The sequence below is a fragment of the Grammomys surdaster genome, unplaced genomic scaffold (assembly GCF_004785775.1).
Source record: "Grammomys surdaster isolate TR1022 unplaced genomic scaffold, NIH_TR_1.0 174, whole genome shotgun sequence".
Classification (NCBI taxonomy): Eukaryota; Metazoa; Chordata; class Mammalia; order Rodentia; family Muridae; genus Grammomys; species Grammomys surdaster.
Genome location: NW_021604622.1, coordinates 235430 through 254436, shown reverse-complemented (window position 1 = coordinate 254436; position 19007 = coordinate 235430). Strand labels below are relative to the sequence as shown.

The 19007-nt window shown below is 37.3% G+C and overlaps 1 protein-coding gene across 1 annotated transcript; it reads left to right on the top strand.

Annotated features, from left to right (window-relative positions):
* The first annotated feature begins 6954 nt into the window (after positions 1-6954).
* CUNH5orf51 (chromosome unknown C5orf51 homolog) lies at positions 6955-17534 on the top strand. The gene is made up of 6 exons (XM_028767673.1): positions 6955-7069; positions 10274-10380; positions 11137-11283; positions 13493-13624; positions 14453-14567; positions 16849-17534. The coding sequence occupies exons 1-6, from the start codon at positions 6970-6972 to the stop codon at positions 17130-17132; spliced, it is 885 nt and encodes a 294-aa protein (XP_028623506.1). The 5' UTR covers positions 6955-6969; the 3' UTR covers positions 17133-17534.
* Positions 17535-19007: the final 1473 nt, after the last annotated feature.

The window sequence follows — 19007 nt, the reverse complement described above, 5'->3', positions numbered from 1 at the left end:
TGTGTGCTACACTAGGTGTAGCTTGAGCACAAGAGACCTCAAAGCCCATCTCCCACAGTGACACACTTCCTCCAAAAAGGCCACACCTACTCCTGCAAGGCCATACCTCCTAACAGTGGCATTCCAAATGGGCCAAGCATTCAAACACATAAATTTATGTGGATCATACCTATTGAGAGTATCATATCTGCTGCTTTTGGATGCCTGAAGAGTACACTGGATCTCGTAGAACTAGCAGTGTTGATGCTTGTGAGGTACCATGTGGATGCTGGGAACTGAATTCCAGTCCTCGCTGTGCTCTTGACAGTTAATTCAATTCCATGATGCCTTTATTAAAAAAAGTATATATATATATATATATATATATATATATATATATATAATATTACACTATATATACTATATATTATATATGTACTATATAATGTATATATTATATATGTATATATAATATGTGTGTGTGTGTATATATATATATAACATATATGGGTGTTTTGTCTGCATATTTGTATATGCACCAAGTGAGAACCTATAGTTAGGGTTTTTGTATACATGGTATTTGTACCCTGTATCTTGTTTTGTACTTTCTTATCACAAAGTTTAGCATTTACTTTAGAAAGGTCTAAAAAATTATGGTCATACTTATTGCTAAAGGGAGATGGGGTATTTATAAGCTAAGAGAATTTTGGTGTTCAGCAAATTTAAAAGAGTGCTGATGTCAGACCTCAATGGTCCTTAAATAGTTGAAATTTAACCAGAGATGACTAACTCAGCTCAGCGGATCCAGAGGAGATGTAACATGGTCTTCAGGGACCATGAGAAAAGACGGCATGAGAAAGATAAGGGGAGTGAAGATGCTGTCTGTAGATTTTGATATTTTGAAGTTTGTATAAACTCCACACTGAATAACAATCATGAAGTTTTTATATTGGTCCATACCACTAAGTAAGGAAAGAATAAAATAAAGTAAAAAAAAAAAAAAAGAAAAAAGACTAACAAGTGGTTAGAAACACCTTGCATTGAATCTCAATGACATTTATGGGGGATAACAGATAAAACATAGGTGCAATAAAAGAATCTAATGAATATATCACTCCACGTATCTATTTTAACAAGGAACTATTCTTTGATTCAAATGTTAATCAAAGGTGACTCATAGATCCTGAGCAGGTTCTCCTACATAAACGCCATGGCTTGGAAGTGCACCATCTGATTACGCTCATCACACTACATCTCTCGTATGGCTACTCTGACGAGAAGAGTGGAACTGGGAGCTAACCTCATATGTAGAAAGAACGGAGAGACCCGCAACTTTTTCTTTGTCTTTGGGCTATGTTGCCAGTAAAATTTTTAAGGAGCTTGGAATTTTTAAATTTTCTAAGTCAAAGGCTTATAGTTTTCTAAAGTTACTCTCTGAACAACTGCGCATATGATTTTAGGTTTTACTGGGTTTTAAACTGCTGCTGATTCAGAAGGCATCTGGTGTAACTCTGATCTATCATTTTCTCTATCTCAGCCATTAAAATGTTTCTTTGTGAACTTTTCATCTTTGTCAATCAACAGACACATCTCTTTCCTACCCTTCACATCTGACTCTTACAACAATTGCTGTGGAGACCACCCTCTCTCATCTCAACTTATAGTTTATGTTTAACAATCCGTTAGCTTCTCAGAATACTACACAACTCTGAACTGAGAGGACCAGGACAAATGATGTCCTGTTAGAACAGCAAGCCCAATCTCGTCTCAGATCACCAATCAGTATTATGCTTCCTCCTGTTCTCTGAAATCATTGTTGACTGCTCTTCTAGTCTACATTCTTGCCTGGTTTTACTTCATAGTACTTCCCTATTTGTTCTCTAGATTTCTGCTCAGCTGAGTCACAGGTTTTTACCTAAAATATATTCTTCACTTGTCTGTGTCGTTTTGCTGACTTAAGTCCCTCCAGCAAGCAAGTTCCTCTTAATTCTTCACTTCTATCTTTACCCGTCAAAACCTATTCTAAATGACGCACTACACCAGGGCAGTGTTAACATTTTGTCATTTTCCATAGTGTTTTTTAAATAGCTGTAGATTTATTTGTCTTTGGAAGAAATAGTAGAAAAACCTCATTCCACTCATTCCCAGGCAAAGAAGGATCTGTGAAAACTACATTATTATAGTTCAACAAGAAAACTGACACAGACAATCCAGGGACATTCGGCAGATTTTTGTCAACTTTATGTGACGTCAGTTTGTATGCATACTTAATTTTATGAAATATGATCAAGTAGTCTCATATCCATTACTACAGTCAAAAAATAATAACAGGACAGCCACAGCACCTGCTGTTTTTTTTTTTTAAACACACTCACATGCTTCCCTCCTTCCACCCTCCTGTATACCTAAGTTTGATGACCATTAAAATGGCTTTTTTTTCTTTCTGGAGTTTCCTCTTTAAGAACAGTAAATGAACTCATATAAACTATAGTTTTCAGTCTTTGCATTTTTTTTCTTATTCAACATTCCCCTGAGATTCATTCAAGTTACAGCAAGCAATGAATCACTTCTTTTTATTGCTAAACTCACGGCATGGAAGTTCATAATGAAATCTTCAGATATACTTGTGGGTACAAGCAGAACTAATTGTCGGTCTAAAGAAGCACTTCTGCCTCCAGGGAGAGTAAGGCCTTAACTTCTACAGAGTCTGTCTCTTCAGCTAACTCTTTCAACAGCAGAACTTGTCAGCCATGGAATACGACAAAAAAAAGATATAATCCAATAGATTATGTCTGAGATCAACCAGGAGTTAAATACCATTTACTCATTCTTACATAACATCACTATATATTGGGAAATACACTGACACTCTGTGTAGATCCCTTAATTTAACCCTTTCAATAACTGGATGAATACATAGTTATTGTGACCCTCATTCAATAAATGCACAACTTGAGGACTAGAGATTTTAATTCACCTTCTGGTTATCATACAGTGAAAGAGCAGAGACAGCATATGGATTCAGGTTCATATAAATTGATTCCTCCTGTTGACCCACGAGGATGATATGAAGGGCCAAGAGTCATTCTGTTGAAATTCAGGTCCAGTAGACAATTAACTGTATGGCCAACTTGGGGCTTACATACACATTTTGGGGTCCATCCCTGTGGTTAAGAGGGAGGTATCTGTTCTCGATGTAACCTCTACGTGTGTTCTAAGGCCTCACCTTCCTGTTCTCTCTCTTCCATTCTTGGCTTTTGCCTGGATTTCTTTCATTTTTACAAGGTGCTAAGCTCTTTCCCAACTCAAGACCTCTTTCGTATGTTATCTCCTGCATCATGCATGTTCTTCTGTTCCTTAACAGTTACAAATTTCTTGCCTCAGCTCCAACTTAACCTCTTGGCCTACTTGTGCAAGCAAACAAGTAGGCCCTTTAAATTTTTACTTTTGTCAGCAGATATGTTATTAAACTTTGATTGTAGAAGGAATTAGAAAGGTATTGCAGGAGGCAAAAGGTCTTTCCTGGTATGAGTGTACTTTCTTGGCAGTCTCATGAATAATGGGTAGCTTGCTGGTACCAGGCTCCTATCATTGATAATCTAAGTTCTTTGGGCTACAAATTATTATATATATAAAAAAACAACTACCAGCTTGTTCTAAGAATCACTCGTGAAATTTTATTCTAGTGAGCCCGCTGTGAGATACTTCTGCATGAACAGATTTCTCTAAAATCATGGAGCTGTGGTTCTCAATACGTGGGTCACAAACTCTTAAAGACCAAATGGGAGTAACATACCAGACATTTATATTAATAACAGCAGAAAAATCAGAGTTATGAAGTAGCAATAAAATTTTATGGTAAAGGGTAACATGAGGAGGTGAATTAAAATGTCACAACATAGGAAAGGTTGAGAACCACTGCCTTAGAAGATTTTTCTGTTTTTCTTTAAAGTAAATTTCAGAAAACAGAGTTCCAGAACATTTTTCTGAAGTGAACCAGTGACTTACTGCCACCCAATAAACTATGGGCAGGAGCACTCCAGAAAGATCTGAATCTTCATCCCTTGAGTACAGCTATTTCTTCAGTGACTCTTACTCCTCAGAGCTTTCTTCTTATTAAAGATACACTGTCATTCTAAAGCTTCATAATTTCTTAAGTTGAATTATTTATGTTTGAATTACCATGAGGCCTTGCCCCATTCCCTTTTCTTAGCAAGACTTTGTTAGTCAACTCACGACTTCAGCTCACCACTTGCCCAAGTCTGGACCTAGCAGTGTTTATCACTATGCTGGACATCATGTGTTTTCTCTCTCTTGATCTGCTCCTGGCTGAGCAACTATTGCTCTTTATCGGCCAATTATTATCATCACTTAGGTGCCAATATAATTTCCTGAGGCGCACTTTCTTCAGTATCTCCCATCAAATCATACTTCTTTATTTTCCCTTCCTAGTGCCTTCTGCAATTCTAAAATTTCAAATTCCCTGTGTCTTGTTATTACCTCTATATTGCTTTAGTAGATAAACTGTAAGAGGGCAGGGGTTGTGGCAGAAGTACTTACTGTTGCAGTGCCAACAATCAGAGTTCATAACCAAATAAATATGTAATGGTCCCAGTACATAGAAGTCATCTCTGGCAAGTAATTGCATTCACACTTACGCATCACTGTCAGTCATTTGGTACACTTACATGAGAAAATAAGTCCGTCCCCAGCCCCAAACCAAAGTAGTTAGAGAAGTTTTCAAAAGAATATTGCAAGCCACTAGTAGTAGTAACAGAACTGGTAGATAGTTCAGAGACTAGCAAGATTTCTGTTAAAAAATATTTAAATCTAAAAGCTTTAAATCTTTCAAAAAGATCTACATAAATTTATTTCTTCTTTGCTGGATATTTAGCTAAATTTTGTATGTTACTGAAAAGGCAGATAATTCGAATGGGATCAATTTGTTCATTTCATATTCTTTACACATTATAATTTATCTGAGATTTAAAAATAAATCTAGCATTTATCTTTTATTTGTTCTATTCATGTACATTTCCTAAAGTAAAAAGAACTATTAGTTGGAGAGGAAATGCATTTTTTTCTAGTACAAGGGTTCTGTGTTTAAATACTCCATTGTGAATTGTTAAGGTCGGGCTCATGCCTGTGTCTCTCTGGACAAAACTAGCTTCTATGGGAACTTACTTCGTTAAGATCTTGAATAAACCACAGAATCATGTATTCTATCGTTTGGAGGTTAACAGTTGCATCCTTCTCATTCTCCTTATCTGCAAATAAAGGACTAGATTATTAGGCTTAAATCCCTTCCAACTGTCTCTCTGAAAATGAACACACCAAAGTAATAGTTGAACAGTAATTCCTAGTGTTAATACTTTCCATCTGTAATACTGTGGTTTGATGTATCATCATGACTGTAGTTTTTTTTCTTTACTTTTATGTGTATGGGTATTTTGCCTGCATACAATGCCCTCGGAGACCAAAAAACAAACAAACAAACAAACAAACAAACAAACAAACAAAAAGGCATCAGATGCCCTGGGGCTGGAGGTCTAGACAGTTGGGAGTGGCTGTATGGCTGCCAGGAATGATCTCTATAGTTTGTGCCTGTAAATTTTATTTAGTGAAGTTTGGCATGTCAGAAAATGGGTCCTTAATTTCTGTTGGTTACTGGCTTGTTTGTAAACTGGTTCTCATTATGTACTGGCTGCTCTAGAACTGGCAGCATCCCTCCAGCCTTAGCCTCTCAAGTGCTGGGATTACAGAGTAAATCAACACTCTAGCACAAGAGTTTGCATTTTCCAGCTCACCTTGGTTATAGAAGGCAAATTTCCTGGCCTTCAGGTTCTTCATTAGAAAGTAAGATGAGAATTTGCTGTTATTGTTTTTGATTAAAAACCATTTTCCGAGTACATACGGACATTATACAAGTACCGAGGACATGGTACACACGTTTTTGTTTTTGTGAATTTAGAGTAAAATGACAGGAGAGAAAAAAAACTGGTTACCATGGCCACTTGCAGAAAAGTCACTGTGGTTAGTCACTCTTAAACGTTCACATTACTATTTTCATATTTTTAATATTTTCTACTAGGCTACAACAAAAACTTTAAAAATATGAAAGGTAGGGTTATTAAAAAATATATTGTGTCAAATCGGGAAAAACAAAACCAAAACCAAAAAACAAAACAGCATTAGATTTCCGTGGCCATCGGCAAGAATTAGCATTCATGAGATGCAAAGTCCATTTGACCACTTGAGTGCTGATTAAAACCCGGGAGAACACTTAACACTTGTCGGGAAGGTCTCAAGGTGAACTAAAACAGTGAGGTCGCTACCACGTTTAGGTCGCAAGACATTTAACGTACTTTAAGTACTTTAAATGTGAGCTAGCCAAGATAAACCCGCAATAAAAACAAGCTCCAGGATTAAAATCCGGAAAAGCATTATTCCAGCTAGCACGCCAAGGACTGCCAAGTTGTCCGACCTCATACTACATCTCACAGCTTGGAAGAATCTCACCAGTCCGCAGACTTCCGCTTCTGACCTCCCCCATAACAATCAAGTTTTATTTTAGTCACCCTCCTTCACTACAACGCCAACCACTGCAATCCTCTCTCCAGACCTTGCAATCCGCCCTCTCCCTGCCAGCGGCAGAAGCTGCAACCTCTCCGCACACGAGGAGAGGGCCGATGTCCTATTGGCTCAGCCTAGAGCACGGTCGGCTTCCGATTGGTTAAAAGAAGGAGGCGGGAGAGAGGTGTGCCCTTACATCATACCGGCCCCTCGCAGCACAGGATTGTGGGAGGGAGAGGACCACTGGGAGGAACTAAATACCCGGAACGACCTTTGCGGGCCCAAGCGGTCGTAGCCCGGAGCCTATGTCTCCGCCCACCGGCAGGGCGGGCTCCGCCCCCACTCCGCCAGCCAGGCCGTCAGGTGATCTCAGGCCCGCGTGGTCACGTGGACAGGGCGGGAGCGCCCGAGCTGGCCATGGCGGCCGCGGTGTCCGGTGTGGTGAGGCGGGTGGAAGAGCTCGGGGACCTGGCTCAGGCTCACATACAGCACCTTAGCGAAGCCGCGGGGGAAGACGGTGAGGGAGCGCCGCAGAGGGAAGTGGGCGGACGGTGGTGAGACCCGTGGGGCGGCTGCGCTCGGTGGCCAGAAGGCGCGGCCTTCGGTCCGAGGCGGGGTCCCTGGTCCTGGCCCCGATGGGGGCTGGCACTTCTGAGCTGATCCCTATTGGGCAGTCATTTGCCCTCTCCTCAGAGGTCTTGTTACCAATACAGCGTTTTCTACATTCCTTAAAATCCATTTTGTTTACATCCGACCAGATGTGTGGTGTCGAATCTGCGAGGATAGACTTTAAATAAAAGTACACATGGACGTTTTCCAGAATGTTTATACTGTCCAAAAATGAACAGTATTTTTTTGCATCCAGTAAATAGAGACATGCATGACAGTTTACTTTTTCATTACTGCCTTGTAAATTTCCACTTTGTGTTCAATTCAAAATTCAACTGTAAATAAATAGTATTGTACACAGTTATGGTGTAATTTAAATGTACCCCCCCGACCCCCCAACGTTTTAGTTCTTAACTATTTTCTTAGAAGGGAAATGGGTTAGGACATACTACAATCTTCTGTCATCAGACTCGGTTTGGTTTTTATAAATTCGCAGTTGCCAATTAATTTGACAGTACTTTTTTTTTTTTTTAATATTGAGCCTTTACCATACATGAGCTTTAAAATTCTTGTGATTAGACTCATAGAAAGACCATAATGAGATACATCTCTCAGGTGATTGAATAGTTGGTATATTTACAGAATCAGTTCTACAATTAAATGAAGCACATGACCACACACCACACTGAGGTGTGGTTTGTAGCAAGTGGAACATAGGATTTATAGTCACTGTTACCTACCTGGGCTGTATCCATGTGTTAGCCCAGAGAGCTTGGGTAGATTTATTCACTTATTACTGAACCTAACAGTAATTCATATTTTCTTATGAAAGAATTCTATGGTCTGATGTAAAAAAGAGGCCTGGAAAGAAGCTGAATGTTACATGGCCTTGTTTGGAGGCTTTATACATGTGAAAATTTACTAAAATCAAAACTGTAGCTAGCCATCTGCTTTACAAGCTACTAGTCAACATTGAAGTTAATCTTACTAGAGAAGTACTAACAGGGCTTACTTAAAATGAGATTGTATGTATTTGAATTAAACTTGGTCCTTTTTCATACAACAAAGTCAATATACATCGGAAATTTGTTCTTTAGCTTAACCGTCATATGTGTTTATTGAGTTGTCAGTATTGTTAGTTTCTATTTTATTCATACTAAATAATAGAATGGTAACCATCATTCCACTTAAGAATGTTCTTTGTATGTATGGCCATTTTTTTTTTGTTATTGTTCATCTATTTCTCATTCTTAACAGTGTGATATTGTCCTACATAGAATTATAAGAAGGACTTTCTCTGAAGATTGTATGAGTCACTTATCTTTTTTTACCTTGCCAGTTTACTTTAAATATTTCTAATAAAAGGGAATGTATTCTTATGTGCTTTTCCAGAATGATAGATATGCCACCACCACACCCAACCAATAATAATACCTATGACACTCCTCTTCAGCAGTGACATCAACAGTTCAGAACAAGTCTTTGCATTTACAATAATCTCAGAAGTTAAGGGAAAAATATAAACAGCTTGTAGAGCACTTGGGGAGTGCCAAGATCTGGACTATTTTGGTTCTCAGTAGAATCTTGTTTTCTAGGTAGTAGGGTTGGTACTTCTAGGCCAGTGAGAGATGTGAAGACTGCTAACTAAGAGTGTTCTGACTTACAGCAATAGAAAATCCTCTAAAGCTACAGCTACTGGAGGAAAACTAAAGGTCATTAAGTGACTGCCTGCTGACGTATCTGATGGTAGTTTTATTCCAACACTGAACAGCTTATCTCTTTATGTAACTGCGGAAGCCACACCAATTACTACATTGTCTATCCACTGGTGGATGAGTAGGAAAGGTTCTGTATCTCAGAAAAGATGTGTCTTGTACTGTGGTCTGCATATGTACTGCATGAAATGAAGCAGAAGGGTGAAGAGTAACTTTGGGGCCCTCAAAATCTGAAATCTATTTATGAAAATATTGTAGCAAACAGATGGTTGAGTTAAGGTGGTAAAGTTTGGAAAGTTGGGTAAATTGTGGTAAGAAAACATGGAGGAAGTATTGGTTTTGTTTTTTTTTTCTGTAGGTTTTGAAGGAATGAAGTAGTTTGTTCAATTTCAAAGTTTTTTTTTTTAAATAACTTATGTCGATTGTATGTGTATTAGTGTTTTACCTGTATGCATGTCTGTGTGAAGGTATCAGATCTTGGAGTTACAAACAGTTGTAAACTGTCATGTGGGTTCTGGGATTTGGACCCAGGCTCATCTAAAAGAACAGTCGGTACTATCAACCACTGAGCCATCTCTCCAGTCCCTCATTTTGAAGTTTTAAAGGAATAAGATATAACCCTTTAAATTGTCATTGTAGTTATACCAGCTAGAAATACAAGTATGGTAAACTTAGTGTTGTTTACAGTCTGATATTTTATGAATATTTGATCTGATCAACTTTTCTTTTAGTTAATTTAGCAAGTAGATGTATGAAATTGCATGCATTCAGTAGATGCTCTTTCTGCAAACTTGTAGATTTCGTATTATTCCAGTAAAAGTTGTAAAATTTTAAGTATTTAGAGCATATCAACAGTGTAAAAGAAATATTGTAAGACTAGACTGAGAGCTACATAGATGGCTCAGCAGGTCAAGCATGATGAACTGTGTGGTAAGTGCCAATTGGCCTAGTGGTTCCCAGGGAATTCCAGTGCTCCCAGAGCAAGCTGACTAGCTAGGCTAGCAGAATCACAAGCTCTGTGTTCAAGTATGTGTATGACTAAGGAAGACAACTTGATAGCCGTCTTTACATGCACACACATGTATACATACCCAAGAAAGAAGTGGGCTGTATACGTAATAATCCCTTAATAAAAGCTCATAAAGAAGAATGTGTACTGGATTTAAGAAATAGCAACAATGAATGTAAAGCTTTCACTCCTTTGCTTTTGAGAATAAATTTACTTCATTGTGATTGGTTTTTATGTATGTAATACTTAGTGTTTGAGGTAAGATATCACTCGCTCTCTATAATATCACTCTCTATGATAGAGTTTTGTTATGTCATTTATGTTGCATAGTTTTCCTTCTTTAAATGTTTGAATGTATGTAAACTTATCATGTTTTTATTACTTACAGATCACTTTTTAATTCGGGCCTCTGCAGCTCTAGAAAAATTGAAACTTTTATGTGGAGAAGAGAAGGAATGTTCAAATCCATCCAATCTTTTGGAACTATACACACAGGTACTAAAACAAATGTGAAATGTGGCTCTATTGGGGGTGCATATGTGTACACATGTATTCCTATGGACTCGGGTGCTGATACACTTGTATGTGTTTATGTGAAGATCAGAGCTTGGAATTAGGTGTTTCTTCAATCGTTCTCCATCCTGATTTTGTATCACTTATTGTGCTTGGAGTGTTTCATGTGTTTTACATACTCATTGTTACCCTTGAAGAAACTTTGAAAGGACATTGGCTGGCTTTGGTTAGTTTGGTGACCACTATAGCCCAGTTTCTTTAGTGTGAATCAAATAGATTAAATATGTAAAAGTGCTAAAGGTCTTTTAAGGTCTTATAGGCTACTGTGGAGTCAGTGCTGGGATTGTGTATATTGATGGCATGCTTCATTTATGTGGCAGCAGGATGCATATTTGGCATATTCTGGCTGTATATTTGGGAAGACAAACCCCCAAAGATTCATTATTAAAAAGAAAAAGTAGACTGTAATACTTCAGGGATTATACAAGTATTAATGGCAAATAACTGATTACATTTCCATAATTATAACATGTTAGTTGAAACATGAATCTTCATTTACTTCTTGAAATGATGTCATCCCTAATCCTGCTTATGGCTAAACAGTTTGCTTACTTTCACATTTAAATACTGTGCCGACATGGTTGAGTGTCTAATAATGCTTTTCATACTCAAGGCTAAACTCCTTATTCTGTGGTGAAGTTCCATCCCTTACAGATGCATTTTCTTCTTTGTCTTAAGGCCATATTGGACATGACATATTTTGAGGAGAATAAGCTAGTAGATGAGGATTTTCCTGAGGACTGTTCGCCACAGAAAGTAAAAGAGCTGCTCGCTTTTCTTTCAGAACCAGAAATTTTAGCTAAAGAAAACAATATGCATCCCAAAGTAAGTTCCGCCCTATCCAGTGATGATAGAACTTGTCATATTGTCCTGCTGCTGCCCTGCTCTTTAGTCTGTATTTTTGTTGTGGTGAGTGTATCATTGTTTTATGTTAAGATTAAAAAAAGAGGTTTGTCAGTAGTGATGTCACATGCTTTAATCCTATCACTTGGGAGGCAGAGGATCTCTGTGAGTTCAAGGCTAGCCTGGTCTACATAGTGAGTTCCAGGCTGGCCAAGAGTACTTAGAAAGATCCTGTCTCAAGACAGAGGGAGTGGTGGAAGAGAACTTAACACTCCAGGCTATGATCGGAAAGTGTATTTTAAAATGTACTTTTAGAATATTTATATAATGGAATTTGAATTGCAGTGTATCACAGAATCCTTTTCTAACACAGATATACCCATGTCCCTTTTACTTGTGCAAGTCTTGTTTCTTGACAGTCATAAAATCTAATTGATACATTTGTTTTTATTGGCTTTATTTTTTTTCCTTTAAAGTTTTGAGACAAGGTTTCACTATGTAAATGCTGGCTGAACTCTATATACCAGGCCTGCCTCAGTCTTACAGAACTACCTGCCTCCATCTCCTAAGTACTGGGATTAAAATCATGTCCTGCCATACCTAGCCCTTACTGTCTGTTTAAAATCCTGATCCTGATGAACATTTTTAACCTTTCTTACTAGCACTGATCATCCATCTTCTGGCTGCTTTTTTTCTCCATCATCGTAGGAAGTATTCTTTTGTTCTTTGTCAGAAACCCTCTTCTTTCTCATTTAAGAGACAGATAGGCATTGACTAAATATGTCTCCTTCATCTTTTGATAGTCTGTGTTATGTCTGTGATGTCTTGTTTACACAATTTTTAGCTACCTTCTCTAGGTGGATTTACATATCTAGTTCTGGATACTCTTTTAATTTTTTTCATTCATTTGTATTTTATTTGTATGTGTGCATGAACATACATGTGCACAGCACACATATGGAGGTCAGAGAACAGCTTGCTGGAGTCAGTTCTCGTCTTCTACCATACAAGTTCTATATAGCATGTAATTTTAAAAGAACCCACACTTGTTCCAGCTAGGTACCAGTATGGGCGGTCTCGCCCATCCTTCACAGCTAGCTCCAGGTGGCCATCTAACCACAGTTCCCATGGCTGGTCTACAGAACACCAACAACCACTCCGGTCTCACTCAGCTCCCTCTAGCCCCATGAAAGAAAAACACTAGAGGTTTATATTTATACCAGCCATATTTGTATCAGTAAATCTCCAACTCCAGTATGTCAGTGCAAAGAACATACAACTCAGTTAATATATTTATAAGCTGCACCCTAGATTGGACAGATATACCACTACACTACTTTATTGCCCAGCTATGAAATCCCTAGCTACTGAATTGAATTCAGGCCTTGAGCTTTGGCAGCAAGCACCATTATCTGCTGAGCCATCTTGCTGGCTCTGCTAAATACTACTTGAAGTAAATTCTTTCTTGTATTTAAATGCCTGCTCAGTGTCTACCTAAATATCTTCTTGGCTCTATGTGTTCATTAGGACAGGTTAGCAGAAAGAGTAAATTACTGAGATATAAAGGCCATACCACTACAAATATTTTGATTTGTTAAAATTATTTTTTGCATATAACTTTTCATTATTCTAGCAGTTTAATTCTTGCTCTAGTCTTTAATTCCTATTTCTTTCTAGAAAAAAGACACAGTTTCAAATCAATGTGGTTTTTTTTTTTTTTTTTTTTTTTTTTTCTTTCTTCGAGACAGGGTTTCTCTATATAGCCCTGGCTGTCCTGGAACTCACTCTGTAGACCAGGCTGGCCTCAAACTCAGAAATCCTCCTGCCTCTGCCTCCCAAGTGCTGGGATTAAAGGCGTGCGCCACCACTGCTCAGCCTCAAATCAATGTGTTTCTAAAATGATATCTTTCAATAGATAATGAATTTGCATTTTCCAAATAATAGTAGTGGAATTTTCTATTATAATTTCAAGGTATTTTATAAAACTATTTGTAAATTACAGAGTTATTTTAATGGCTATTTACCAACAGACTGCAGTATTTTTACTTAATTCAAATGTAAGTTTTCCTCTGTAACCTAACTTGGACAGGTTCTGTCAAATGAGTACTTTTAATTGTTTTCTTTAGAAGTTTTATCTTTTTGTAGATACATGGCTTTTCTTTGTGGCTATTCCTTTTATGTTTCCTTTTAGCTGTGTGATTTGCTTGGGGATGAGCTGCTGGAGTGCCTGTCTTGGAGACGAGGGGCCCTGTTGTATATGTATTGTCATTCTTTGACTAAGAGAAGGGAGTGGCTCCTGAGAAAATCTAATTTGCTTCAAAAGGTAAAAAAAAAAAAAAAAAAAAAAAAAAGTCACATATGATTTTAATTGCTGACATCTACAGGATTTAAACCGTTTTGTAGCAGTCGTAGATGAGAGGTTCTGGACTAGGAGACATACATTTTAGGATCGCAGGTTCTTGGAATTGCTGTGAAGAATAAGATGACACATGACAGATTATCATCATTTGGAAATTACTACATGAGTTTCTTAAGTTCTTGATTTTTATATTTGTTTGAATGTAAAATAAAGCTATTCATTTCTAAATATTTTCTTTGGTTGAAGGAGTCTTGTTGTGTGTATCTCAGGCAAGGTACACCTGAGGAGCCTGTATGACCCTGCTCTTAAGACAGTATGACCTGTGATTTATCTTGGTTCTAACAATTTTATTACAAAGACATGGATCTTAGTATTATGTCACTAAGAAGTCTAGCTCACTCTAAATGTACCCATAGTTCTCGTCAGCTTGGAAACATGATGCCCTAGCTTCAGTTCCAAGGATTACAAAACAAACGAAACTCCATATATATTTGTAAAGTTATTTTTAATCCATCTTTACAGAAGTTTTCCTTTGATAACATTTTTGAACAAGTGTATTACGTCAGCATGTGTTTGTACTTGACTTTTTTTCTTGTTTCACACTCTTGTATTTGAGGGTTTAATTATATTAGGACAGTCTTAGAATGCTGAGTCCAAATGCCATTGGAATGTAATAGAAATTATATGTACCTATATGTCAGTTCATTTAATTTTGAATAAAGAATGAGAAAAGGGTACTTGTTTTTCTAGTTCTTTATGTAATGTTTTAATTTATTTGGCTTCTTTATTTAGTACCTTGTTGATGGGATCAATTACTTGCTACAGATGCTAAATTATCGATGTCCTGTCCAGTTAAATGAAGGTGTTTCTTTCCAAGACCTAGACACAGCTAAGTTACTAAGTACAGGTAATGTGGTTTCTTGTTAAAATTTTCTAAGTGATTGAAAAGTTTTTTTTTTTTTAAAGATTTTTAGAAAGCATGCTAACTTACTCTTATTTAAATTTCATGCTAGATTTTAAATGAATTTAAGTATTAAAATCTTTTCATATAATGTGGAAAAACACTTTAAAAATACTTAGTTTTGGTTAGATATGGTGGCACAGGTCTTTAGTCCCAGTACTTGAGAAGCAGAGGGATGTGGATCTGTGAGTTCAAGGTCACTTTGATCTAATAGTAAATTCCAGGACAGCCAGAGTTACATAGTAAGCTGACATACATACATGCGTACATACATATGTGTGTACATACATGTTTTATATGTATATATGTGTGTGCACATATACATGTACACATATAACATGTATAAGCACTTATAAACTATTATTCATGTGATTGTGTGTGGGTAAATGGATATGCATGTATGTTGGTACCCATGGAGGCCAGAAAAGGATGCCAGAGCTGGAGACGATTTTAGAGAGCATATAATGTAGCATATTACTTTTGCTTATTTTTATTTTGACCAGTATCAAATTTGGCTATTAATGTCATACTGGAAGTAAGTTTTAAAGGAGATAGACATTTCAGGCTTTTTAAAGTTACATAGAACTTGTTTTATACATAGAAAACATAGTATAGTGTGCTCTTTCATTTTCATGAATTCAAACCCCAGATTCAGCTTTCCAGTAGTTACTTTTTGTTGATACAATACTTTAGTGAGTCAGCTATTCTGCTGAACCTCTTACTTCACTTTCCACTGTTTTTAGGAAGAATTTGAAGATGACAGCATATAAGAACAAATTTTGGGACTTTGGTACATTTAAAACAGCAGAACTGAATTCTGCTGCCATCCTAGCTATAGTTGTATTGAATTGTTGTAGGTGAGTCTCATAGTCACTGTTGTGTTGCTGTGAAGAGACACCATGGTCAAGGCAGCTCTTATAAAGAAAGCATTACCTGGGGGCTGCTTACAGATGCAGAGGTTTAGTCCATTCTCAGCATGGTGGAAGCAGGGAGGCAGGCATTCTGCTGGTGAAGTAGCTAAGAGCTTCCTGATCTAGAGGGAGAGGGAGAGGGTATGGAGAGGGAAAGGGAGACACAGAGACACTGACAGAGAAAGAAAGACAGAGGGACATTGAGCTTGGGCCTGGCAGAGAGTAAGGCTCTGGGCTTGACATGGGGTTTTGAACCCTCAAAGTTGACTACTGAGTGCTACACCTCCTCAAAACAGGCTGTACCTTTAATCTTTTTAAATAGTGTAACCCTTCAGTGACTAAGCGTTCAAATATGCGAACTTATAGGGGCCATTCTTTTTAAAACCAACATGGTGAAGTTATCATGATTATTAATTTGAGATAAGTTTCCTTACCACACAAGTACTTATATGTTAGAATAAATCATTTATTTATGTTAAGTGACCTTAAGAAATTGAAAGATCATATATCTTATACTTATTTTTGTTTTAATTACTTACTTTTTTCCTTCTGGTTTTTTGAAATAAGGTTTTATTGTGTAGCCTAGATTGACCTGGAACTCCTATGTAGTACAGGAAGTTGGTCTGCAGCCATAATCCTGACCCATCTCCAAGGTTATTGGGGTTGCAAATGTTCTTGTTACTCCTAGTCTACCTAAGTAATTTATGTTTCTAACAAATTAACATGCTTTGATAGTAAATATTTAATTACACACTTGCTGGGAATAATGTTAAAGGAATATTCATCTTCTGATAGAAATTGTCCTGGGTGGTGTTTTTGCTAGTGATACAAAGCATTTTGGGTATCATCATCTGTGATAATTTAGAATTGTCTAGCCTATCAGATACATGAAGGTACATGAGACTATCAGTAGTCTCATGTATAGAACATGTCATAGAGCATCTTTCAAAATGGACTTTGTGTTCACAAGTATGATTCAGGAATTCATGAGAGTTCTGAAGTTGTATAGAGAATTTAGGGTGTAATCTAGAAGGGCTCCAGGAGTGAAATTAATTCTCAAAACTGGTCTGAAAGGGGCTTCTATTAATGTTAAGCAAAAGTAAGTGGTTTTAAAATATCGTTTGACAGTGCTCTGCTTTGTCTGGGGTTGAACTTTTCAAGGTAAAAGAGAAGTGCCGACTAAGTTAGGACTGTGCTGGTGACAGTGGCCTTCTCCCAGCCAGCAATGGTGTGACAAAGGCTTATTGTCAGAGATTTATAGTTCTCCAATAACTGAAGGTGTTTTCTATAAACTTAATTCTAAATGTCCTTCCCAGGAATATTTAGTGATATTCATGTGCTGGCTATGATGTACAGTGGAGAAATGTGCTACTGGGGATTAAAGCATTGCACAGATCAACAGTCAGAAAATCATGAAGTTGATACTGATGGCTTTGGAGCAAGCTGCACAACACACAAAGAACCCTTGGATTTCCGAGAAGTAGGAGAAAAAATCTTGAAGAAGTATGTGTCGGTGTGTGAAGGACCTCTGAGAGAGCAAGAGTGGAACACTGCCAACGCAAAGCAGATCTTAAGCTTCTTTCAGCAGCGCTGTAGCTAGGTTTGCATCAAGGTCTCAGCTCGAAAGATTGCTGAAGTGGGAAAGAAGGCTTCGACAAAGAAAATGTACTACACTGATCTTGAGACTGTTACACTACATAAAGATGCCCAGTGTGGCTGCGCTTCTCTAATGCTCACCTTTCCCTGTGTAGTCTTAGGTCTGTGAAGACAGTATTCTCTAATGGCATATATGCCATTCTAACTGAACTTGAACGACATGTAAACCTGCCACTGGTAAGGAGGAACCCAATGTAGATGGACAGTTGTTTTCTAATATTTTAGGTTATATTTTTTATTGTACTAAAATATATGTAACGTGAAATCTCCTTATTTTGAAGTATGCATTCTTCAAAGATGGAAATCAGTTTTTCTCCTTGTTTCAAATATATAGTATAGATATAAATGTAGGCAATTAGAAGATTATAAATAATATTTAGATTTTATTTCCAGTAATCTAAACAGCAAAAGATTTTAAAAAATGAATCTTATTTATTTTGCCCTCCATTACTAACAATACTTAGATTATTTACTTACCCATTTTATAAATTATTTTATTTTGTTTAAAACAAAAACTGCATGGTTTCTCCAATCATGAAGGTAAAAGTCTGTGTAGATGAGTCTGTCGTCAGTTCAGATGCTTTTAAGGCACATCTTTGCATATAATGAACTTTACATATGTTTTGCCTTTCAGTAGGATTGAAATGCTGAAGGCCAAAGAGCCTAGTTTACTGTGTTGCTCACTGTTTTTCTGCCTACCTCAAATCCTGTTGTCTTGCGATGGTCTGTTTGATAACTTCTGATGCACTTCACTTCTGTCCTGGTGACGCCTTCACATTCCAGTCATTTATGTAACTGAACCTAAGTATGAGCCACACTCGGTTTCTCTTTCTAAAGTCTTATATTTTAGTAACTGGACAGTTCTCGTCTTTCTAGCTTTTTAATTTTTCTTGCTTTTATTTATTTTCTTTCTTCTGTTTTCATTCCACAGCTTTCACCCTTCTCTCTACTGCTCTAACTCCTGAACAGTGAACCTCTTTCACGCTGTTTTTGCCCCGCACTTCATGGGGCATCACTCGAATACTGACCTCCCTTGTTTCCTCTCCCATTTTATCTGTTAGCATCATCATTGTCAGGCTCTCAACATTGGCTGTATTAATCTTGTCAGCCAGTCATTCTTAGGGACTAAGTTTTATGGAAGGCATGCAGTCCTTCAAAGTGTATTCCTACACATGTGACTTCACTTACAACCCTAACTGCAAGCTACTAAGGTGCCTCCCCTTTTCCCACTGTGGTAAAGTCCAAGTTCATTGGTCGCCTCTACCCTTATTCTTCCACAGGAAGCTTAGATTCTGAGGGAATCAACTCATATTTATGCATTTTTCTGTTTTAAAGAAGAGGTTGCCTACTTTCTGTTGAAGACTGATCTTTGTTATTTCTTTTGTTTCTCCTGTAGTTTCTCATTTTCTGCCTGTTCTCATAAAAGTTTCATTCTCTTCTTTCTTTTTCTTTTTACTCTAAATACTCATGTTGTATTTCTCATAGCTGTCATAACTTATACCACCTATACCGTCAGGCTCATTTCCATGCCAGGAGCTGGAACCTCAGTCTCCTTGCTCTCTGAGTTTTATTTTTAACTCCCTGTTAAATGTCTTCACTTGGACAAATACTGACTGCATTGTCATTTTAAGTTCAATATGAGCAAATAACAAATTTTCCTCTCTTATGGAAATCTCTGCTTCATTTCCCTCCAATTTTGTATGTTTTTCCAAACAGGTAAATAGAAGGCCTACTTCCCATCCGTATTTCTACATACATGCCGATTTGTGTTCTAGATCAATGTTTCTCAGACATCAAAATCCAAGGTTCCTTTTTGATA

Excerpts from the sequence above, each read along its gene's own strand:
- CUNH5orf51 (XM_028767673.1), top strand. The coding sequence starts at position 6,970 with ATGGCGGCCGCGGTGTCCGGTGTGGTGAGGCGGGTGGAAGAGCTCGGG. Across the intron at positions 13,625-14,452 it reads AATCTAATTTGCTTCAAAAG|TACCTTGTTGATGGGATCAA; the intron begins GTAAAAAAAAAA and ends TTCTTTATTTAG. Across the intron at positions 14,568-16,848 it reads AGCTAAGTTACTAAGTACAG|GAATATTTAGTGATATTCAT; the intron begins GTAATGTGGTTT and ends TGTCCTTCCCAG.